Source organism: Halichoeres trimaculatus, unplaced genomic scaffold, assembly GCF_033239565.1.
Source record: "Halichoeres trimaculatus isolate MK-OKI-2021-1 unplaced genomic scaffold, fHalTri1.1 fHalTri1_scaffold_6, whole genome shotgun sequence".
Lineage (NCBI taxonomy): Eukaryota > Metazoa > Chordata > Actinopteri > Labriformes > Labridae > Halichoeres > Halichoeres trimaculatus.
Window position 1 is genome coordinate 22,836,619 of NW_027437184.1, and position 24,821 is coordinate 22,861,439.

The window sequence follows — 24,821 nt, forward strand, 5'->3', positions numbered from 1 at the left end:
GTTTTATTTATTTAATTAATTACTTAACTATACAACTTCAAACAGCATCCTCCCTGAACATTAGCTCGTAAATCACTGCTTGCAATTCAGATTTTTTTGTAAGTGAATCAATGCCAGTGCCATTATCCTGTGCTAAATGGTGGCGTCAAAAACAGGCGTGAATGCAACTGACACAACAACAAATTATACAGGTTGAGTAAAACCTGCTCTGACAGATTTTTTCACTTGGGGGCAGTCCTAAAAATGATGGAAACTGTACTAAAACATTCTAATCTTTTAAGTTACTGTGGTTTACTTGTTGAATGCTCATTAATACTGAAAAGATGTGGATTAGCTGGCTAACTTGGTAGAGTTTCCAAACTTTAGAGAAGCCTGCCAGTCAAATAATCAAGTTTTCAGTTACACCCCACATTAGAAACTGAGTAAGTGACATGTTGGTGCAGAGGGTCATGACTTGTTTGAAACCATACTTGAATAAGATACATTTGCATGAGGTGACAAAAGAGTGGCTGCTGTACAAAGATACAGAAAATTAAGATCATGTGGCCTTTATACTTTCACTATCATTGACTACGATATATGTAGCCAAAACCATTGAATGGTATAATGATATCCTCATTTTAATAAGGTGATTCCGTTTTTTTTCTTCTGCTTGTATGTTGTTGTTTTTTTCTTGCATTTTATTCCTTGGTTTAGAAATTTAGCTTGTTTTGTAACTTATAGCGGTAATAGTGAACACATTTGGAAAAACTATCACAAAATGACTCACAGTACAATTGGATATGTTACAGTGTGATACAATCTAAATGATACTATGATATAATGCAATACAATACCATAAGATACAACGTGGTACCATTGGATACAATATGAGGCAATACTGTGCTATACAATTTGATACCATATGATACATTAAAACTCCATACAATACAATACTATATGGTACCTAACGCATTTTAACTTAAAAATTTTAAGGCAAACAAATGATAAAAAAAAGTTGTAATGTCCGTTCATGAAGGTTACAGAATTCCCCTAAAGGGTTAATTGCTGGATAAGCACAACACTGTGGATACGTTAAGAAGTGACAAATTGGAAGGAAAATCTTTTTTATGTGCCACATAATATTTTATTTTTTAAAAAATCGAGTAATTAGCCTTTAGCTTGGGCTGTAACACAGGGGCTTAGCTGTTTGTAATAATGGTTAAACCAACCCACATTCAGCAGTTATTCTGCAGTGGTCTGTTCAAACTTGAGAGTCTATCAATAAAATGAAGAGTGAGGTTGTTTAGCTCTGCTTGACTGGCAGGACAAAGCTAACCAGGATTTAATGTTACACATTATGGATATGTCTTAGAGCACCGGACTGCTAGCTTTGCTAAACATAGACAGCTGCTAAACTACATGCAAACTGATGGTGTTAACTTGTTGTCAGGTTAGCCTACAGATACGCCAGAGGACCAGGTTAAAATATAGCCTGCTGCTACAACGTTTGCTTGATGTCACGTTTCAAACCGTAGCACAACAGAACTGTACTGACAAATACCTTACCTCTGTGTGCCATAGCCAATAAACAGTTGTCTTGAACAAAGAAAATTTGTTTTGATACAATCTCCATTTAATTCCAAAACAAACACAAGCCACAGTTATTTATGACAGTGTGTGGAGAGTCAGGGCCACAAGGTGGCGAGGGAGTGCAATCAAAACAGATCCCTCATAGAATCTTTGATTATTTAACTGACTAAATATGCACACACCGTGTGGATATAACATTTGCCATGTCCCTTCTCCAGCTGTTTAAAACACAGTTCCGCTTATCATTTAACCCTTAATGTACTGATACTTCTGTTAATGACAGTTGCAAGGAGAAGCATATTTAATTTAAAGACCAGTGTCTTATGCGTTAAGGGCCTAACACCCCTGCATGCATCACAACAAACACATTTGTTCAAAACTTCTCTTATTCATCTATTAGGCTCATCTCACTCCCCTCATATTTGAAAGAGCTTCTGGTGGTTTGTTGGGGTAATTACCTGTAGAAATGGTGAAGAACAAAGCAATCAGGGAGGGTCCCTAAATACGCCGTCTAGACTTGGTGTCTCGCTCCTTCATGTCTTTGTCCCTCAGTTTTATTATGTGACCTGTCGTCTGACCTGACAGGGAGTCAACCTTTAACATGAAAGGGGAAAGACAACACCAATTGCTTTCAAATCATGACCTGTCACTCATCCTTTAATAACAAAGTTAGCATTTTTTTAGACTTTTGTGCTTTTTTCTTTACCAGCAGATTTCAGCATCTTGGACTTTTAAGCACATGATATGAAAGGCCTCTTTCTTGGAGACAAAAAACAGGGCAGCTTGGTGAAGAGACAGTTAGTCTGACCCGCTGTAATGGCCTTCCTTTGAAGTGGTGAAGATAGTGCTTGTAATCAGCTTAATTGATTGTAACAAGGCACCAGCAGCAGAGGGGCAGATAGAGACAGAGCGCTGTGGGCTGCTTTTTTTACTGAATGTTTGGGTGTTTGGGGCAGAGTGGTAATTCACCATAATGACAGCTATTACTCTAAAGGCAAACAATGTCACTCACTTGTCCAAACTGTGCTGGGTCAAACTGGCAGATGTGATCATTGTACTAGAACACAGCCTCAGGGGCAATTAAAAGCAAATAGGTTTTAAGTGCTACACAAGTACTGCTGAATCATGTGTAATTGTTCAATTAGTGAGGAATAAACTTAAGTGTAAGGCCAACACCTTTGTGCGATTACCAACACATGACCTACTTCTTTAATCAAATGTTGATGAGCTGATTTGTAAAGTGTCACGTTTAGATTACAACTCACATGATCTTTGTCCTTTCCCTCACATGTCTCTCTCCCTGTCTGCCTGTCTGTCTGTCTTTCAAGCGCTCCCCTCACTCTTGTCTTGTCATCTGGACTTGATCACTGCATTTCCTGCCGGGTATTACACTCAACAATTATCCACAGTTCAGCAGACAGCCTGACTTTGGAGGCTTGTGGGGGGGCTCTGAGATAGTACTTCAGAGTGCAGGAGAAAGAGTGGGAGGAAAAATGGCATGTTAGACTTTCTGAAATTACCTTAGCAAGGTCATTCAGGTGGAAATCTCTAGTGTTTAAACCTCTAGTGAATACTTTTCAGCTACTTTGAGCCACTGGTAGATGTAAGTCTGACATTCACTCCTGTAGGTCCAGGCTCCGCAATGACGGCACAAGCTTCAAATTTTCAAGACAACAGCAGAAAAATTACACTATATTATTTTTTGGGTCCTTTCATGTCACCATACTTGACTTAACTATAGAATTATCCAGTGGCCATAGAGGCTAAACAATCTGAGAGCTCATTGGGAGAAATGTGCTGCAAGTCCAGAGACGTTTCGCACATGAAAGCTGTGGTGGAAAAGTGCTGCAAAATGAAAAAAGGAAAAAAAAAACAGCATGCAAAAAGTCACAACTACACAAACAGCAAACACAGCAAACATGTGACTGATGTAAATCCAGAAATAGACAAGTCAGTGCATAAAAACACTGCAATTTGGGACATAACAAAAGACACACTTTTGGCTTTTTGAGGCACTTTATTTTTATAGCAGCACATTTTGCTCTTTTGTTGTATTTGTTTGACTTTTACATGTGTTTAAAATTTGAATTGTTTTGTATTTGCGGGTCTATCCTGATGAAGACCATTTGGCTTAGTGCAAATTTGTTTGCCCTGTGTACTACAATGAAACTAAGCTATTATAGCTAAAAGTACATTTAAAGAAAGCAGCTCAAACTTGTAAATGCCGAAACTTCTCAACTAGTCACTTTTATCAGAACAACATTTTGGACAGATATGGAGGTTACTTTTTAATTTAATATGATTTATTATTGTTTTATATAAAGTCTCTGGTAGGTCATGATAGCCTAAAAATAAACAGAATACCGCATATACAAAGAACTGCAAAAAAGCTTTTAGAGAACTTTTTTTTATTATTCGTTAATTTTTTTAATATCTATATAGTTTTCACAAGAGACCATTTTCAAGATGCCATGAGAACATTTTTTGAGCTTTTGAGTCTATACTACAATAAAGAGGTGATGGGAAACATGGGTTGATACCCATAACACAAATTAGTCATTGTTATTATCAGTTGACTAGCTGAAAATTAAATTGAGTGTAAGTTTCAAGCATAAATCTGTCCATTCCATGCGTAGTCTGTGGTGAAATGCCAAGATGTTCCATCTCCAATTATTTTCAGCTGCCTGGTAATTTCTGTCCTGACAATCAGCCCAACAGCAGACCCCTGTTGCTCTTTTTTAAAGAGCACACACCAAGGTTTGTGACCTTTGGCCTCAAAGGTGAAGAAGAAAGTCCCAGTAAAAGACCTCAGTGGCACTTTTCACCCTGCAGGGATGTGTCTGTGTTCTCTGGACTCTTCATCATGTCTGATTTCTGTTCTTCCTGGTCCCAATATAACTGGCGTCTTTTTTCATTAAACAGCAGTAAGTCTGGGGTGTTGAGTCTGCTGCTCAGAACACAGAAAACACACTGACAGAGGAGTTCATATGTGACAGGACAGAACTGATCCACTGTGCTACGAGGGGTCAAGGCACCTTGTTTTGAGTCTCTCAGTATTCAGGCAACCAGTGAACCATCTTTCACACTACGGTAACCAGCCAACTAACTAACCAGTGAGTCATAGTCCGGTCCGCCTCCTCCCAACTGCTGACCTTTAAATGATTACAACCAGCTTTCATGTTCCTTTTTCTTAGTCTTGGCTGAGTGTCTCATTTGTTGACTCAGTTAGGTGCTTTGTTCTTTATGACTCCATAAATGAAGCTCTCAAAAGACAACTGATTTGACCTTGTGGTAGGTAAACACCAAGACAAAAAGAGTACAAGTAGCATCACAGTAAAGCTGAGTGGATTTTTAATGGCACGCTGTTAGTCTTGAATGTTTGTTAAGGCCAATGAAGATTTTATTATGAGAGAGATAATGTCCAATGCATTATCTGTTATAGAAAATAATCAGCAATGTGGAGTCTGAAATCATCTAATGCACAGCCAGTTAAAATCAAACATTCATCCAAATATGGAATAAATTGAGTTTATGAACAAAATCATGTTTTATTTGGATTGATGTCTGAAACTCAAGGTCACATTGAAGTGATTTTATTGTCATTTTATTTGACCAGACAGCTGAAAAGAAACAGGAAGTGTAAGGAGTAAAGAGTGGTGGGAGATATGCAGAAAATGGTAGAGGCTGGAAGTCAAACCAGTGGTTGATGCAATGCAGACTGTAGTCTTCATATCAAATTCAGGGATGTGAATTGATTCATTTTTAAAATCACAAGCCCATCTTTAATTTATGTTTCAAATTCCAATTTATTTTTACAATTCTGAACATTTTCTCAGTCCAAATATACAATCTTGAGCTTCTATTTGTTCAGAATAACTACAATGTTTTAAGTTCTCCATATCCTAAAATGTGAGTCAGGGGTTCCCACCCAGTGTTTGCATTCGAGTATAGAAGTACAAGCACATATTATAGTAAAAGTAGGAGAATATGTGGGAAAGTAGAGTGAATTCAGCCTAACATGCTGCACCTGTATGCTGAACTCGTAGGTGGTATAACAAACTGAAATGCTTCAGTGATTAATTCCATTTTACAAAAAGTGCACATTACTTTTGACTTTCCAGCTAAACCATTTGAATTATTTTGAAAATTAAATGTGCTGCTTAAAAGTGTGGTTGGTGTATTGTTGTTTTCTAATAGTGGATGCAGGAAACAGAAAAAAGCTGCAGCAGCTTTACTACGGTGAGCCAAAAGGGACCAAATCGTGAAATATAAAAAAAAATAACCCATCTGCTGAGGATGTTGTTGCATCATAATCAATGTGTTAACTTTCAAAGCTCTTATTAATACACCTGTAACATTACAGTATTTATGTTTTCTTAATGGAACTTTATTTTGAGCTGTGTTGTACTGAAACTTAATTTTTATGAGTTTGTCACTAAAGCTTTAATAATTTACAACACTTTTTTTTTTATATTAAGCTTTTGGAAAGTTACACAAAGATTGCTGTGTAAATTGAAATGTTTGGATTTTTCTCATTCAAAGTCAGTGTGGTGGGGGCTTACTGATATTTAAATAATAACAATGAAGTTGGGTACCTGACCCAGATATGGAAGTCAAACCAAACAAAAATATAATATGCTACAACTACAATTAAACAACACAACCTAAACTGGCGATTGAACAGAACAGCATCGGCCCTGATTTTCTTTTTATTTGTTAGCCACCAGAAAACCCCATGTCACACCTAAAGCATAATTTTAGATGGCCTCAGTTAATTTTGAGACTGACATTTTGGGTACTTTAGAGTAATTAGTCCATTCACAAATACAAAAACTCTCCCAAATTTAGTTAAGAAGATAAAATTTTGTCTCTGCTCCTTGTGTAAGCATATTTCACTGTCATATAACTCACAGAGTGCGTGTAACGCAGCCATAATAGCTGCTAAACTTGTGGCTTTCTCAACCATGAAATGTTATTTGCTGTGATAAGACAAAAATGTCTTTTAAAGAGATTTGTTTCTGCGGTTAAAGTTGTTTGTTGTGGAAAGTGGATTTTCCCCAATCCCTGGAAAACTTCCCAGAATGCTGTGCGTATTCACACGATCACATGCAACACACACATACACATGCACACTTGTCCTCCCAGTGCTGCTTCCAAATGATGATACCATCCCAGTGCTCCAACATAATAACAAGCTTGGCTGTGATTTACACGATAGCTCTATCATAAATTCTACCTGTCAGGGCTGATAAAGAGATAATGTGTCAAAGAGACTCTAAGAGGTTTTTCAAGGAACAAAAAAGGCCCTGGGTAGTGTCTCTTGTTCTTTCTGGAGGCTGAGAGTTTGACACGGAAACTGAAGTCATACGGTCTGTGATACACACTGAGTCATACAAGTCTGATGATGCTGCTGGTCTCTAATCTGTGTGCCACTCCATGGCTAATTTCCAAAAGCACGAATCTCAAATCAGCTGAAAAGTCAGGGAACCGAGGACTGTTTTTTTACTAATAAAATGCCAGGTCTGTGTGTTTCAGGTGCGTTTCTTTTATTTTTTAAACAATTGTTAGTTTCGCTTAAGGTATACAATTGTAACTGAGACTTTCAAAGAGTGCTGATATTATGTTTTACAGAGCATAAGCTGAAAAATATGAAACAATAAATAGTTAACAAGTTTGCTTAATCTTGCACTCAATCAGCTTTTCTTTATTTATGCTCCAGTCCTATAACGGTAATATTTGAAACTCATACTGTATTTGCATTCTTTTTTTATGAGTTCACACGGTTTCAGGTGCAATCATTGGAGTTAATGATATAAGAACCCACCTGCACAGGAAAAAAATGCACACCTATTGGCATCATTTTATTGGGTACTTGGAGGTTAAGAGGTTGCCTATTTAATTGTGTAAAACTTTCCAAAAGCCTCCAAGGAGTAATATTCAAGTCATGAACTGAAGAGAAAAGCTGATAATAATGGGTTACTCTGAGGTGAAGCTGTGAACCTGCATTAGTGGATAAGTACAGAGGCTATGTAGCGTTCAAACTGCATCAAAGAGCACAGGACAGTTCCAGAAACATAATTATGCTTGGCGATTACCCAAGCAATTATCACCATCAAAGGAACAGTTTGTTTCTTATAATCACACAGAGGCAGGTAGCGATGCATTCCTTTTGGCATTGAGTGAATGACTTATCAGTGCTGGGTGTCACCTCTTTGAGTGCGCTGAATTTTCTGCATAACCAAGGTACATGTCCTCATGTGTGCTACCTGACAGCATCTGTTCACACTGCTCTGTGTTTGTGACACAGTGTTTGTGTTCAGTCTTCCATATAAAGGTGGTTTTTAATGTGTTCTTCTTGTGTTATTCATGGGTTATTAATCGCGGTGGTAATAAAATGTTGTTGTGGAGTTGTAGTTTTTAGAATGTCTGAACTTAGATAGATTTGCTTAATGGTTGTTCTTACATCTGTGTTTAAGCTCCAGTGAGGATTTCCAGTTACTCTGAGAACAAATAAAAACAAAACTGATGATCTATATGACCAATCAGCAAACAAAACCCTCAGCACTAAGGAAATCCATTCATCACTCTGTTAAATCGTTCATAGTTAAAACAAACTAAAAACAACAAATAAAAACAATACTTTATGATTTATAACATGTCTTAGTTGTCTTTTAACTCTAGATACAGGTCACTTTCACCTACATGTTTGTGGTCATGCCATTTTTATAGTGTTGCTCCAGTCTGAGTTGCGTGGGTTACAGGCTGCTCACTGATGTCATTAAAGGTAGGTGTGTTTCCTTAATCTCGTCTCTAGTTTTTTCAGCAGGCACATTCAAGTTATTTTCACCTAACCTTAGTGACTAAGGGATAACATGTTTTAATTATTATTATTATTATTATTATTATTATTATTATTATTATTATTAGTAGTAGTAGTAGTAGTAGTAGTAGTAGTAGTAGTAGTATTATTTTAGTTTGCAGTGAACATCACAACGTCACTCTGTGGAGGAAGTGCAGCCCCTGAGTTTCTAAAATTAAAATTGAAATAACGAAAAGAAAAAATAAGAATTGACTGGCAAAAGAAAAATTGGCAAAAGAAGCAACAGAGGAATTAATTTTGAATGCATGCTCACTAAAACCACTTCTGTTGTGATGTCAACACAGGAGACAGTTCAAATCGACTTGATTTTCCCAGTAGGTGAGCTACAGAACTTTCTTTGTGTCTTAAATGTATTGATTACTTAAGTGAATATGTGTTAACAAGAAAAAACATGTTTTTGATTGTTTGACATTTTAAACTAGACACAACATAATTTTCAAAGGACAACAGTGGCTTCTAAAAACTTCCTTTAAAAAGACAATAACCATCCAGTCATAAACTGTCTTAATTTGACAGGGACTTGCATTGTTTATTCCTCCAGAATTACATTCACTGATGTCTCTATAAAGCAACAGCTGATCAAGAGATAGCCAAGTCAGAAGAATGATTTATGGTGATGATGATCTATCTTAGGTTTTTAATACTATGGCCTCATACTTCTCTTAAATATGATCTTCATAAAGGTGTGTGTGTGTGTTTGTGTTTGAACATGTGTTTATGTCCTCCATTCAACTCCTACAGTGGCTTTTACTTCATCTTCCGTTTTCTCACCATGCCCCCCCTCCCCTGCAGACTCACAGTAATCAGCTGACTATCCTGTAACATAGCCCAGGGCTGAGTTGAGCAACAGATTGCCTCCTTCTCTTGTCATTAGCAAAGTGGGCATCAATCTTTCACGTTACAGGAGGCCTCATTCTCCGGCTTCTGAATAGATCTGTCTCCAGTGTTAACAGCTAATTGGCCCTGGCGCCATTGTAGCATTCAAGGTAGTCATTTAGGAGCATTACAGGCGGAGGCTTCGAGGACCTGGGAGGCTCAGGGCGAGAGGGAAAGAGGGAGGGCTCTGAGATCATTTTAATCTGTGTGAAAACAATGTGATTACATTGAGTGTGTATGTGTCAGTTAGTTATTTACAACATGTCCCACTGGTTTGGCGAGTTGCTTGTCTAACTGAGAAGTATGCGACTTCAGTTTGTGGAGCTGCAGTTCTCTGAAGTGTGTCCAGATTTATGTTTTATGTGTGGATAGATGTAAGTGAGAGATATACTGTACTTTGAAGAACTGATATATACTTAAAAAAAATATTTCTACATTATTCTGGAGCCAGATGTGTGAATAACTCCAGAGAGTTATGACTTAGTAAAGAATGGAGCTGTGCTTTAATTTTCAGCTGACTTGAAAAGAGTTAGTGAAACTTTTATTGATAAAAACAGTTCTTTCCAGCACTGAACCTCAACTTTCAAAGGAAACATTTCAATCTGACATTAGGAAAGAAATCTACTGCACTATCATAAACAGACTGACTTTATCTGTTAGTCCTTAAAATTATGATTCTAACCAGTATCAGAAACAGTTTTTTGCCCCCATACATGCATCCAGTTTGTACTAGTATACTTCCCAGGAGTCAAATAGTCAAATAGTGATAAAGGGAAAAAAAAAAGTTACTGTCTTTGAAATGAAAAGCTTGACCATTTAATTTTCCAATTCTACTTTAGTTTTTGACCGTGTCCTTGAAAGAATGAGTTCACCTGACAAGCTCTTTTGCTTCCTTTTGGTGTCCAGACTATGCTTACAAAGTTGTAGGCATGTTATATTAGACATTTAATAACATCAGATTGTAGGAGCTGTTCCCTCAGGTGGGGTTTCCCTCTCTGCCTTCATCACTTCCTCTCTCTCTCTCTCTCTCTCTCTTTTTTTTTTTTTACCGATATGTAGTTTATGTTAGTCTAATTTAGATTTAGATATGCAAGTGAGTAGTGATGCACTGAGCAGGGGTCACTTTGTGCAGCTGATTACAAGGGAGTAAATAAACCAGTACATTTTTTTGGAGAATAAGTTTTGGGTTTTTTTCAGGAACAAGAAAGTGAACTTGTTTATTTTTTGGCTTTAACGAGTGAACTTGAGTTGACTAATATTGAGTGCAAATGTGTAACAAGGGCAGCCACTTTGTCCAGAAGACTTGGCTTGGGTACTGAAAGGTTTCTTGTTCCGAACAAAGTTTGGAAATTGTGCTGGTGGCTGGAGAGGTTGGAGTTCATTTCCTTGGCACTGCCTCAGTGCCTTTGAGCAAACTGCTGCTCAGGGCACCTGAGAGGATTAGATTCTGTTTGTGCATGAGTGTGTGTGTGACCCAAGTGGCAACCTCCGGTCCAAAGATATGAGGCAATGTGGAAGAGCCACAACCTGCTGTTTCTTGAGTGGCCACTTGAGGCTGGCTTTGGAAGTACTAGAAATCACATACTAACAAAGCCAAAAACCAACAAACCCAAAATCATTTCACGGCAGAAAGTACAATATTCACAGCCTGGTACAAATAATTTCTCTTGTCTGAATCAATTATCACTATCAGCACACACTGTACAGGGGGATGTTTTTTTTCTAACTCTACATATTTGAAGTTACAGTGTTTGCCCAATCAGAGGCCCAGCTCAGCTCACGTGACTGACAGGTGCCCTATAGCTGTTAGTGTGGAGACTCAAAGCTTGCCCCACTTTTATTATAGCCGCACCAACTGATTTGCTTAAAAAATCTGTTTCAGAAATGAGTGGTAACATCAGAGAGACTATGCCCATTTATTATACTGTCTATAGAGTGAATCAGAGTGACAAAATGTTATTTCCCAAGTTTTCGGTGGCTAACTTTGCCAAGTTAATTCAAATATGACTTTTGTACTAGTAATTGTCTGTACTCTAACCCTTTTGAGAAATCATGCAAAAGCCACTTGCTTTGGTATAACTTCAAGAAAAGTCATACAACTGAATGCCTGCTGGTCCAAGCTTGTCTCTGTCTTCTTAGATTCCTTTACATCTCTGCTCTGTACAAACTTCCAAACAGCACAATGCCTCAGAGGGAAATAAAGCATAGTAGATGAGTTTTGGGATGGACTATGACTCTGCTGTCCAGACACAGCATGACTGCTGTAACCCATAATATTTAACAATTTACAAGTTTCATCCCCGGCCATGTACCCCATAAATATCAGTATGAGTGTTAGAATTTACAGCCCTGATGGTGTGAATGAGCACTTTAATGGGAATGTAAATAGTGTGTGAGTGCAGCACAGCCTGCTGATTATCCCCACCAAACATTCCACCACTTCAAAGCTGCTGCTGTAATTACAATGCTCTGAGGTGTGCCCGACGCACACAACCAGAGGCTTCTGCTGCTCCTCTCTCTGTTTCTTACACACACACACACACACACACACACACACACACACACACACACACACACGTACACACACGCACACACACACACACACACACACACACACACACACACACACACACACACACACACACACACACACACACACACAAACATGCTCAGACAAATTGCTTTCACTATTATCAGGCTTAAATGATATTATGGAAAAAAGGAAGTGGGATGTGTGGGTAATTTTGCTACACCCAGGAGAGCACCCCTCTCATTTCTACCCCTCCTCTTACTTCCTTCCTTCCGTCCTTTATTCCTTCTTTTCTTTCATGGGTGCATGTTTACATGGCGCTGTTGTTACTTTACTTGTTACATCCGATAAGGAGGTTAGATTTTTGGGAGAGTTTGTCTTTTTGTCTGTGAACGACATAACTCAAAGAGTTATAAACAGATCTTGATGAAATTTTCAGGAAATGTTCAAAATGGGATAAGGAAGGAATGATTAAATTTTGGAGGTGGTACAGATCACCGTCTGGATCCAGGATTGTTTTAAAGGATTCTTTATCATTGTAAGATAGGGCTGTTTTCACCATATGTGTATATAACTCCATGATAAATGGTCAGATTGCTTTGCAAAACAATACAAGACAAGGTCACCATAATTTCTGACTGATGTAAAAGTACGATCCAGATCCTGGAAATATTCTGGATACTAAGATCTGGAGTATGAAATATGTACTGGGTCATCATAATTCTCAACACTGTCAGGTAACGAATTATCGTACAAACCTGCAACTAACACCAAATTGTAGCAGACAGTCTGCTGAAAGGGAGTATAACATTAAAGTAGGACTAAAGTGTTGTGTGACAATCCCAACACGCTTGGTTGAGATCTGTACTCTCCGAGTGCTTTTCTAGTTAGTAAATATAAAAAAATGTATATTTTGGATGCAAGTTTGTATCTGTCTCTGCATTCTGAGGTGACATCACTTTAGGTTTGGGATTACTTAAGTTGTCCTGTCAGTTTACAGTTTTGTAGTTAAAACAGGTTTTAGCTTGTACAAATGCCTGATAGGTTATATTACAAAATAAGACAATTAGAGTAGGCAAGTGCCAGAGTTTCTGTGGTTATATAATCTGTAATTGGCAACAAGGAAAAAAATAAATCAGCACTCCAGGGCTTGGTTCATTTTCATGTACATCAGTGGTTGACGTGTCCCTGATGGGCACACTGCCTCTTTTTATCACCTGTTGAGAAGATTAATCATAAAATAGACAGGCCTGAAGGTGGCATTCAAAACAATCTCAATATAGACTGAAAGAAAAAGGGCAGAATTAAGGATTAAAGTGTGGAAGGAATGGAGAAAAGACACTGAGCTAGGAAAGTCATGTGGGGCTATAAATTTACAAAAGGAGAGAAGAACTTGATGTAACAGATAAAGGTACAATTTTAACAAGCCTAAAAAAGACAGGGCATAGAGGAAACACAGCACTGACACCCAGCCAAAAATGATTTTTGTGAATAATGACTGACAAGCTGCCTGCAGGGTGTGCGGGCACAGCCAAAGAGAGGGAGACAGAAGGAGGGAAGGAGAGAGAAAGAGAGGGTGGAGGAAGATGGAGGTGGGGATCCTAAACAGAGCTACACAAAAAAAGGCAACAGTTTCTCCCCTGAGGAGTCATTCCTTTCATCTAGCCGCTCACTGGCGCCTTCACAAACCTCTGATTGTCTGTGAAATAACCCCACTTTAATAAGGCAGCAGCGGCAGCAGCAGCAGCAGCCTCCTGGGAACTATTCCACAGTCTGTTGTAGACAGGATACTCAGGCCTGCTGGATACACATACAGAAATATAAAGAAGAGAACAGAGCTCTCACTGTGTATACATCTAGCCTTTGGGAAGTTGAGTAACATTTATAGATTTTCTTTATTCAAAGAGGATGTGGTTGGAGCAAAAATTTTCTACAGAAGAGAATTTCTGTGTTTCTGTCTGAAGCTCTTAAGAGAGAGACTTTTTTTCTGAGGTTAAAGTAGAATAATCCAGAGACATCATGCAGCTTTTGAAGTGGAACGGCTGTAATATTGCTGCACGGACCTGATCTTGTTGGCTGCATTACATTGGAAATGCACTGTATGGATTTTGAGAGCATACTATCAACCAATGTTAGCCTACTCCATGTCAAATGAAGAATATTTTATTTAAATTCTGTTATTTAATACAAATAGTTCAGGCACCTTTTGGGGTCAGGAAGGCTGAGATTTAGAGAGAAAAAGGTGCGCTTTTCTTTATATTCTATTCTTGTCAATTCTGACTAAAATTACACAAATTAAAGAACAAGTATTTGCTTTTTATGTGTCAGTCATCATTCAGGTACTTAACGCTCCTACTCGACATTGCTACTTGACTGTCAGAGGTCTGTGGGTTGATAGCAAAACTTACGTAGCTAATTTTGTTTCAGTCTGGCTTTAAATGTGTGCAAAAATACATCCTGCAGAGGAACTAGTGGAGCATCTGTAAGGTAGTGGAGATACTGTTTGGAGTCCTTTGTCCCTAACCTCAGAAACAGTCAGTAATTCAGCTGTAAATTCATGCATTATGTTTGCCTTTTTGTAGTTCTGGTAGGTTAACTTCCTGCAGCTCATAAACACCTGTAGAGTCAGCACTACTACTCACCTTAAACTAGACACAAAACACTCGACCAGTTGTTAGATCTTAACCGATTTTGAAATTATGGGAGCCCACACACATGAGGACAGTTCCGACATGATAATCCTTGGATCACACACACACGACTCGTCAAAACACGAAGACCACACACTTAACATCTGGGGAGAATGAGTCCATAGACATGAGATCTCACAGGAACTCTCGTGATTAAACGTGACATCAGAAGAGGAACAAACACAGAGGGCGATCAATGTCGTCAGCCTGTCATCCTGTCATCCTGGCATGTGTTCTGTCACGCAACAACACGGACAAGTAAAGAATATGGGTTATATAACGCCACCAGTTTGTCATCTTTTTCAATTTTCCACTTGGCTCTGGGTTTGGGTACAGTTTTGTTTATCTTCACTGCCATGTTTGTGAGCTGTAACATCTGTCTGATGACGTTTCCCAGTCAGCTTCTCTCATTGGTTGTTGCACTTTCAGTCAGAACAATAAATTCTCATTACCAGTCGGTAATTCATCAGACCAAGTGTTGTTCATCCCTAACTGACACATTAGCAGAATAAAAGCATGGATCATGCCTTGTAATATAAAAAGCAACCAATTATCATGCATTTACCAAACATCTTCAATATACAATACCATCGTTGTTCATTGGGAGAAATTAGGGGACAGATAAGAAAGCCCTTAAATAAGCATAGCTATGGGAAAGCAATCTTAAAATATGTGTGACATCTTTCAGCTGGAAGTATTTTAACCATGATCAAAGGACTGCTTCTTCAGATAAACTGCCGGAACAAGTGTGAAATCATCGTCAGGAGTCAGGCACTTTCATCTGACATAACATGAAATTATTCGTAGAAAGTCCACAAAGAGCTGCTTCACCAGGGTCACAATGGGTAACTTCATGTGCAATGTGTGCAGAATCATAGGACAGGAGGATGTATGTGTCAACATGCAGATGTCTCGACTGGTTTGGGTCTAGTCGTGCCTCTGACACCAGCCCGACCAAGCAGAGAACTTCAAAACTAAACTTTTTTTTTCTCTGCTATTTCCTCATGGTAGCTTTCATGAAATGCTGGGCTAACAGCTCAGAGCAACAATGTCGGTCAGATGGAAAGTCCCAGTAAAAGGAAGAGTAAACAAATCAGCAGAAGATAAAATAGAAGAAGGATTATATGATAAACATTATTTCATCCTGAGTATAATTCTCCATAATTATCCGCATGGGGCCAAGTGTTTACACACGCAGTCTCATGAGGTTAGCATTAGAGCTTATCCATTACTGGAGCTTAACATGTGATATTGCTGCGGCTGCTATTATTTATTGAAGCTTTGCCCTTTAATCCACTTATTAAAGCAAAGAGGCTGCAGGAGAAAAAGCGACGCTGACAGGTTTTCAAAGACTAATTTAAGCTACAGCCCAGGAAAACTACATGCTACAAGTATCTGAAAATCATGACACAAAACTCAAGGCAGTTAAGTGAAACAACAAGGTTAGGTGATCCTGCAGGTCAGAGAGTATTTATTTCTTGTGTTACTTTTGTGGTGTAAGGCATTAAAAATTAGTTACTGATATTAAATTTAACAGTTGTGAATTGTAAAAAAAAAAACAAAACAAACAAAAAAAAAAACAAGAAGGAGGCTGATGGCCTCAAGGAAACACTTTAGTTACTCTTTTTTTTTTTTAGCAACATTGCTTCCGTCTCTGGCCATGTTTGCAAAAGTTATAATATTAGTCCCTGTCACATAAGTAGAAGACAAGCCCCATTTTAACTGAGCAAGTCACAGGTTACAAAATTTTAAAGGAAAGGTTGTTTTTTTAATGAAAAAAAAACACCCACTAAAATAAAACGAAATATAAAAAGTAAAAGATTTCTTTAATTTTTTAACATATAATTAAATAAAAATAACTAAAAAAAAAAACTTTTTTTCATCAAAGTAGGGGTAGAGTGAATGAAGAAAAAAAACAAGCCTTCTAAACACAAGATGCACTTAAAGAAAATAATCAAAGCCTTGATGTTTCTGAATACAGTAGCTATATTTTTTCCATCTTTTTTTCGGACTGTTTAAGTAAAAAGTAAGATTTTTTTTTTAAAAGTGTTATTTTTATGGGTATGTTGCAATCTTCAGGGTAAAACAAGAAACTCCCGTTTCCGAATGTCCCTGAAGGCACCATGCTGTCACTCGCACCAATTTTGGGAGGCAGTGATTGGTCAAAGTTAGGCCGTGTTAACGTGCTGCGTGTACTTACTCCCTCATACTACATGACAGCTCCAGAACATCGCTCGAGCTGCAGCCGGTCTCACCTGGCTGCCCTCTGTCTGCTTCTTGGACTTGGTTTTTCTATTTGGGGACAGACCTGGAGAAAGGATGACCTCTCAGGAGACCTTTAACGACCTGGGCTGCAGTTCGTCCGAGGAGGACAGCAACCGCGCGGAGTCCGCGGAGGAGAGGAAGACTTCTCCAGCGGTGCGGCGGCATCATCCCTTCAGCGTTGAGGCGCTCATGTCCGGGAGGAAAACCGAGAGCTGCGGCGTGGAGTCCACTCGGTGTAAAGCGGAGGTGTCGGTATCTCCTCTGGGATTGAGCTCCTTGTATCTGTGCCGGGAGAAGTGTAGTCTTCCAGATGGAAACAGGAAGAGTTCAAACGCTGCGCCTTCGTCTCCGGTCAAATCCGAGACATCAGAGTCAGAGGAGTGCGCATCCTGGGTTACCAGCAGCGCGTTCAAACAGCAGTCCCGTAAGTTACCACTGTTTCTAGGAACACATTTGATTTAAGAAACACCTAACCTTAGGATAACCTCTTAACATTTCACCGGAGTCAACAATTTCGAAGTTCAACTGAGTATCTTTGTTTGGAGACTAGACTAAGCCAAAGCCAAACTTTTTTTTTTTTATCTCTTTATTGAGACAAAATTTTCTGTTTAAAGGTTGTGGCTTTTTACCATTTGTGCTGCAAGAGTGATTTCTGTTGAAAACACCCATCAAAAAATGGCACAAAGCAGGAAAAGCCATTCAAATTCTCAATAACCAATAGATTATGAGCCTCAGTGTGTGCAAATGGACTCACCATCAATGCCAATTACTAGAATTTCAAACTTAATGTTTATTTAATTGATACTTTTCTTGTGGAAAAAAAACAAACAAACAGAAATAATGATCAGTTCAAGGAAATCCAATCTTTAACAATCTAAAACCACAAACTAGATTTAAAATCTCCATTTCTTCTTTTCCAAGGTCATGTCAGTCCCGTCTGTCCCCTGAGAAAACACAAGACCAACCGCAAGCCCCGCACCCCCTTCAGCACGTCCCAGCTGCTGGCCCTGGAGAGAAAGTTCAGGCAGAAGCAGTACCTGTCCATCGCAGAGCGGGCCGAGTTCTCCTCCTCTCTGACCCTGACAGAGACCCAGGTCAAGATCTGGTTCCAGAACCGCCGAGCAAAAGCCAAGAGGCTGCAGGAGGCCGAGCTGGAGAAACTCAAGATGGCTGCAGACGCTAAGACGGCAGCAGTAGCAGCAGCTGCTGCTGGAGGTTTACACCCTGGGTTTACGTTACCTCTGACGCTGGGCGCCATGACATTGTACGGACAGTCTTACTCTGCCTACCATCACCACCACAGACCCATACTGCCCATTTCTCCTCTGGGACTGTACGCTGCTCCTCTGGGCTACAGCATGTACCATTTATCATAAACATGGAAATATCGCTGACTGTGGTCAAATGTGTCTCTGAGGATGGACACTGAGGACTGTGTGTGACTGACATATTTAAAATCTATGTTTATTATATCTCTACTGCACAGGGAGTGTTTGAATCAACGTTATGAGCACTTCAACTCAAAATAGAGAAAATCTATTTTTTCCCATCAGAGAGGATAAAAACAGAAACGAAAACGTCCCCTTTGGACTGCCTGTTTACATGATTTGTCTTAAAGAAGAGGGGCGTCACTGTCCAACCGACTCTACTTGTTTACTTATGCAATAATTACGCTGGGGATGAAGGGGGTGGGTGGGGGAGGACTTGCACTGCGCACAATGATACAACTTTTTACTGGAGACTTTTCTCTCTATACAGTGCCTTGTGTTGAGCCTCAGTTTTAAGACGTTTTGTGCGCTTGTACGGATGCGGAGTGTTTCAGAAACTCAGGCCAAATGGAACATATCACTGAAGCAGTCTAGAGGTCCAATAAGTGTGTGCCTTAAAATGTGTTTTTTTTCTGCATTCAATAAAGACAAATTCAGATTTCTGTGCTCTTAAAAATTTTACGGTTAAACACATTCAATTTGTATCTCATCTTTTATCTCATACAGCAGTACAAATCTCAAAGTTTTTATCACAAACAGCACGTTTATGACATATTAATTCTCTCCTCTGAAATGTAATGCTGGAAATGTATGTATGCCTCATGTTGTGTATTTATGTGTTTTGGTACTAAAGTTCTGACCAAAGGTGTATTTATAATGTTCTTCTCCTAATGTCCCTTTGAAAGGGCCTGCTCTGTTCTATGCAGTTTATATATAGATATTTTTCCCGCCCTTGTTATAAAAAGAAATTGTTCCCTTTTGAATAAATGACTTTTAATTTCAAAAATAAAGTAGCAATATTGAAACGTGCAGCTTTGTGGACTTAGTTGTATTTAAAGCATTCTACTGTCGAAAGCAGCTGTTATGCATTTTTCTCTTCGTGCATGTGCATGCCAGTGTGTTTGTGTGGTATAATCCGTGTCAGTGTTTCCCATCAGGCAGCGGTCACTTCAAGGCAATGTTTGACAAACCATAAATGATACCCATAAATTATCCAACTACACAGATAGTTCCCGTTATAACTCACCCTTCATGTACCACACTGCCCAATCTGCTTTTTCTAGACTCAAATTCACTTTATAGAGTTTTGGTTTGTACAGTTTGTTGTCTCTCTGGCAATCATTTACTCTGTGTTTATGACCCATGCTGGCTTATTGGAGTAAGAGGACGGCAGCGTGAGAACTCACAGCAGTGTTTATACCTGTAAAAGAGCTGAGGGTGGGGTGGTGACTTGGAACTGATGTTAGAAACTATTATAAAACTTCTCACTTGGGCTGTCACATGAGTATTTATTTCATTCACCATTAATGCTTGAATGTCAATAACTACACATGGCTAATCACATTTTAATAGCATGTGTAAAACTCTACGATTATCCATTTTTATGTCCATTTTCACAATGTAAAGCCTTAAAATCTTGTCAGTGTAGATGATTGTGATCCCCAGTTACTGCAACAGCATTTTAATTTATCTGGAGTTTGATTTCTCTTTGTGTTTCCAACAGGTCCCTGTATGCGTGAAACTGAAGTCTCACATGACGGTAAGATATGACTGGTCACAACGTACCAGCCTGGGGACTTGTCTCCGACAGCATTGGCTCACCCGCTGCCAGTTGCCACCCATTTAGACACCAATGTAGTTCACTTCTCTGATTTAGCTTCATCTACCAGTTTGTAATGATTCATACACAGAAAAGGTTTCCTGGGATGCTAGTAGTGAAACATTTAGGACTGGTTCAAGCCATTGCAATCATTTGCATTTATACTTAAACAATCCATCATCAATGCCTTGTAAAACAATGATGTCAAGAGTCACCACAGGAAGTCAGTACACACAACAACCAGTGAATAGAGGAAGTAATCGTGGCTAACAGGAGACAGAAGTGGTCCTAAGGGGGTCTTCATTTTCAGCACAAAGTGTAATGTCAGTGGTCGTGTGATTTCAATTAAGGATGAAAATATCGGCAAGATGTCAATACACTTCAAGTAATTCAGAAAAGCAATGCATCTGAGGATGCCATGTGTTTAGAAATCTGCATTGTTGGTGTTGTAGTTTCAAAAAATGACCCAGTTATGTGACGACTTAAAGCACATAACTGGCATTAGTGCTGGTCAGTTAAAACAGTTGTTAGTTGAAACATGAAAGAGATGTAGCAAATGCAACCTCAGGTGAAAATGACAAGAAACCAGTGTCACTCTTTGAATCACATCACCTGTCAATGAGCGCTATCCCATCTCAGCAGAGCAGTAAAGGTATGTTTGTTCCACCAAAGCCATTGAAAATCCACAAGATCTTAAAATAGAATCGATATAGATTTTGATCAATATGCTGAATTATTGATGGGGTTGGTATCGATAAAATCTTTTAAATTCTTGGGGTGCAGATGGCCTAGCTGTTTGGGTCACACCCCATGAGGTTTGCCCTTGAGTGGGTAGCCCGGGTTTGAATCCAGCCTGTTACCCTCATGACACTCCCCACTCTCACACCCTTTCCTGGTGTACCCACTATCTTATTATATCTCATTGAAGGCATGAAAAGTCAAAAAACAAACAAACAAAACAAACGTTTTCATACCAAGCACCTGCTGACCTCAGTCTGATAGCTGCACCTGTATGCTTAGTTCATAGGTAGGAGGTCAAAATCTGAAACATTACAATTGTTTAATTAAAAAAAAAGCATTCACTTCCTTGTTTAAGTTATTTAAAGTGAACTGCGCCAAGCAAAGACCATAGTGTCATTTTCTGGTGGCAGCAGAAAGCAGGAAGAAGCAGATTAACCACAACGTGCTGATAGTGTAGAAGGGACAAAATTGCCCTCAGTTTTTAAAAAATGGGCTGTAACTGCATCATAATAAATATGTGAATGCTGATAACCTGAATATTCTTAGTTCTTAATTGCAGCAGCATAGCAGCAACATTTTTATGTATTTTACACAATAATAAAGCACCAGACTCCTTCAGTTTTCTGTAATATTAGCCTGCTTGCACTGACAACTTGTTCGGCGGATTGAGACATCTGTTACTCTTGTACTTCTCATCAGCATCATGTTTTTTCCTGCCTCATTAAACTGACTAACCACCAGTGTTCATTACATCTGAATCCAACAAACCAGACCTCTCCAGATAAAAGCTCACTTTGACAGAACTATGGGCTGAGTATAGTTGCTAAAAAGGTTTGCTTTGTTGCCATTATAAATCCAGTTTACAACTTCCGTGTGACTTTGATGTAATAAGGAAATAGTTTGTGGGCAGCAGCTTATTTACAAGGTTCCCCTTTAATCAAAACAAGGCAGACAGGCTGAGAGAACTGGCATGCAAGGCGACTCGCTCACACAGACAAGCAATCAGAGTAATGAAGTGCAGATTGGCAGGAGTGGCCTCAGAGGCACTTGAGAAACATCAAGTTTGTGCTACTTACTGGAGGGGGTGTTGTATTTCAGTGGTGGAGGGCTCGATAAATTTTCTGTCTTTTATTTTGGAGGGTTCTCACATGCACCGCAGATCTATTTTAGTCATTTTTAGCTGCTGTTCATCTGACAATGATTCAGGATGGTTGTGGTTTTGTGTGTTACTGAAAGACAACATGTGACTGATCCCATCTGTGTCCTGATTGGTCATGTGCTTGTCTTTTACATCCTCTAGTGGCTGTTTTATGGTATAGCAGCATGGGAAAATTGTCTTGCTGTTGTTCTGTGATTTAGAAAAGAGGCATTTTGTTGGACTTCCTTTAATCAGAATTCTTACAGCTGTGTAAGGTTGCACAACAAAAATTATTAATCCATGACTTGATTATAGTTAAGTTTCACATATCAGTTCAGTCAACACACTTGCCTTCAGATGCTTGTTGTTATTCTTTTTCCAAAAAAGTCTCTTGTTTCCGGACACATGAAATCGCTAATCCATCAGTGTTTCACAGACAACAATGTCAGACTCAGTGACTGTGTTTTGAACCAGCAATAGCTCGTGAAGTGTGTAACACGCTGCGTTCACAGTGACGCTTCATCTTTCAGCTGATGTAAATCTGGCCCCTCACAGCTCTGCTAAACCAACGCTTATTTCAGTCACACTGACACCGTGACCTAGCTGTTCATGCAGATTTGATGCTCACTCATCATCAATTTTACACTCAGGGAGAAAGCCAGAAAAATAACACTGGTTTCTTGGTTTGATCATCTCAGACTGAGTGTCTTCGTGTAAAACTTTGAGTGGCTGTGGGTAAGTGGTTGTGATTTTACACTGTCTGGCAGGATATTACTCAGGAAGACAATGAGAAACAATGTTTTGTATGAATCATGGGAGAGTCCCTCATAATTACACCTAGTAAATGTGTCTCTTGTTTTCCTTGGAGATCAGTCAGTTGATTGGTCTTCTTATATCACAACAAAAGAGTTTGATTATATATTTTATTTCATGTGTTTTAGAGGCACTTCTACTCTGCAACATGTGAGAACAATGAGAAAAATAAATCATGTGCACAGCATATGATGGACTATGAATGACAAATGGTTCAAAGGCAAATAAAACCAGGAATCAAAGGCTGTCAAAGACAAATTACAGTCAGATTAAAACAAATATATACAACACACTCTGGGTTTAGACTTGTAAGCAACATGTACTTAAGTTGATATTAGTGACTGACTATCCAAAAGAATACAAATCTTATCTTTCTGTTTGTGTGAGAACTGAGACTAAAAGACTTTTAACAAGGGAGTTCTGGCCAAGAAGGCCACATAAAAAGTTTCCCACAGAGAACAAGACAAACAGCAGACAATAGCAACTTAGCATTACATCACTAAATGAGTTAGCTGTGTGAAGCAGTAAAACATGTGCACATGCTGGTCAGATGATTCCTAAGCCTAGTTTTTGATAGCTTCCAAACTAATAAAATCTATTTTAAAGTGATCTTGTAAGTCATCACAGTATGAGGGAGCAAAAACATTAAACAGACTTTCCAAAGACAGAGCGAGTCCTAGGAATGGCAGAGAGAAAAGATCACACTGACAAATTTAGGAGTCAGTTCAGAGCATAAATAAGATTGCAGATCATTTGATTCGGCATTATTTAAGATATACAAATGCTATTTTCTGTTGTAATGCAAGGAACATAAACCTACTTTTTAATGCAAGACACAGTGGTGTGTGTGAAATCCAAACCCAGAGATATTTGTAAATATCTATTCAGCCAATCACAACACAGCAACTCAATGCATACAAGCATGTAGACATGGTTCAGACGACCTGCTGAAGAACAAACTGAGCATCAGAATGAGGAAAAACAGGTGATTTAATTGACTTTGCCAATGATGTGGACGTGTCAGCCAGAAGTTCTGATTTGTTAAAGCTGCACCAGAAGTTAAAATAATGTCTAACAGAGGCTTGAATGCCCCCAGGAGACAGCTACAGAGTTGTTAAACTGCTGCTTTAAGTCTTTTTTGTGTGGAAATGCAAGAAAGCTGAAGCAGGTTTCAGGGGTTCAAGGACACCTGAGAAGTGGATTTTGATCAATCCAACAGCCAGCTTTATTTGTTCAGATCATTCTCAAAGTCAGGGGAAGAGCCAAGGTTGCACCAAGCTCCTCAAAGACGTCTGAATCAATTCAGCTGTTTAACAAAGATACCATTCACATTGAGGCAATTCAATCTGAACAGAGACTTTAGCACTGAATGTTCTTCAGGTTTATTTCACTAACATTCAGAAATTAAAAGGAGGTGTTTTATATCTCTAGATCTGAGGATCAAAATGATGACGCAATTCTCCTCTGACAAGAAAGAGTGATTTCAGTGAAACTAACCGACAGTCTTTGTGCATGAAAACCTTCACAAAAGAATGTCTCTGCAATGAGGCACAAAAAAAAACAACAACCAGTCATCCTATTTATTATGTTGCTATCTAATAAAGACTTTAACACAATGGGTAAGACAGAGATGAAACAAGAGTTGGACAGTTGTCAAGATGAAGTACCTCTTTTTCACCATTAGGTGCCACTAGAGCAATGAAATTAGTCCTCAGTCTGGTCAGTGAAACCTCACCCAGCCAGCAGAGGCCATCCAAAACATGCTCCTGTAATTTGTGAGCTGGTCTTAAAATAGAGTGAACTCATCCTAATTAAACTTGACTTGTAAGCAGCTGAAATGGGCAGAGACTCAGTTCTTTATTTAAAGATTGCCTCATGAATAAGAGTTTCTTTACAAAGGCAGATGATGCTGAATACAAAGTGCAGAAGACTACGTGTTTATGCTCCCAAGTTCCTGTTTACACAGCAGACCGCCTTTGTAGGATGTTTAGAGGAATGCTGTTTGCACCCTGGAGTTTCTTCAACAGTGGGTATGAGGGCATGAGTGTGCGTGTCAAGGACAGGTACAAAAAGATGGAATCTGAGCATCTCTACCTCTGTGAATCTTTGCATCCTAGAACCATCCAACTGTCACTACATTACAGGAGAAGGCAGAGGAGTGGAGCTGTCTCAGATGGAGTTTGCCCCACACACACACACACACACACACACACACACACACACACACAC

At 39.0% G+C, this 24,821-nt stretch overlaps 1 protein-coding gene across 1 annotated transcript; it reads left to right on the forward strand.

Moving 5' to 3' along the window:
- Positions 1–16,779: 16,779 nt before the first annotated feature.
- msx2b (muscle segment homeobox 2b) lies at positions 16,780–18,464 on the forward strand. Its single transcript, XM_074672739.1, has 2 exons — positions 16,780–17,237; positions 17,735–18,464. Exons 1-2 carry the CDS (start codon positions 16,868–16,870, stop codon positions 18,187–18,189), a joined length of 825 nt encoding a protein of 274 aa, XP_074528840.1. The 5' UTR covers positions 16,780–16,867; the 3' UTR covers positions 18,190–18,464.
- The last annotated feature ends 6,357 nt before the right edge of the window (positions 18,465–24,821 follow it).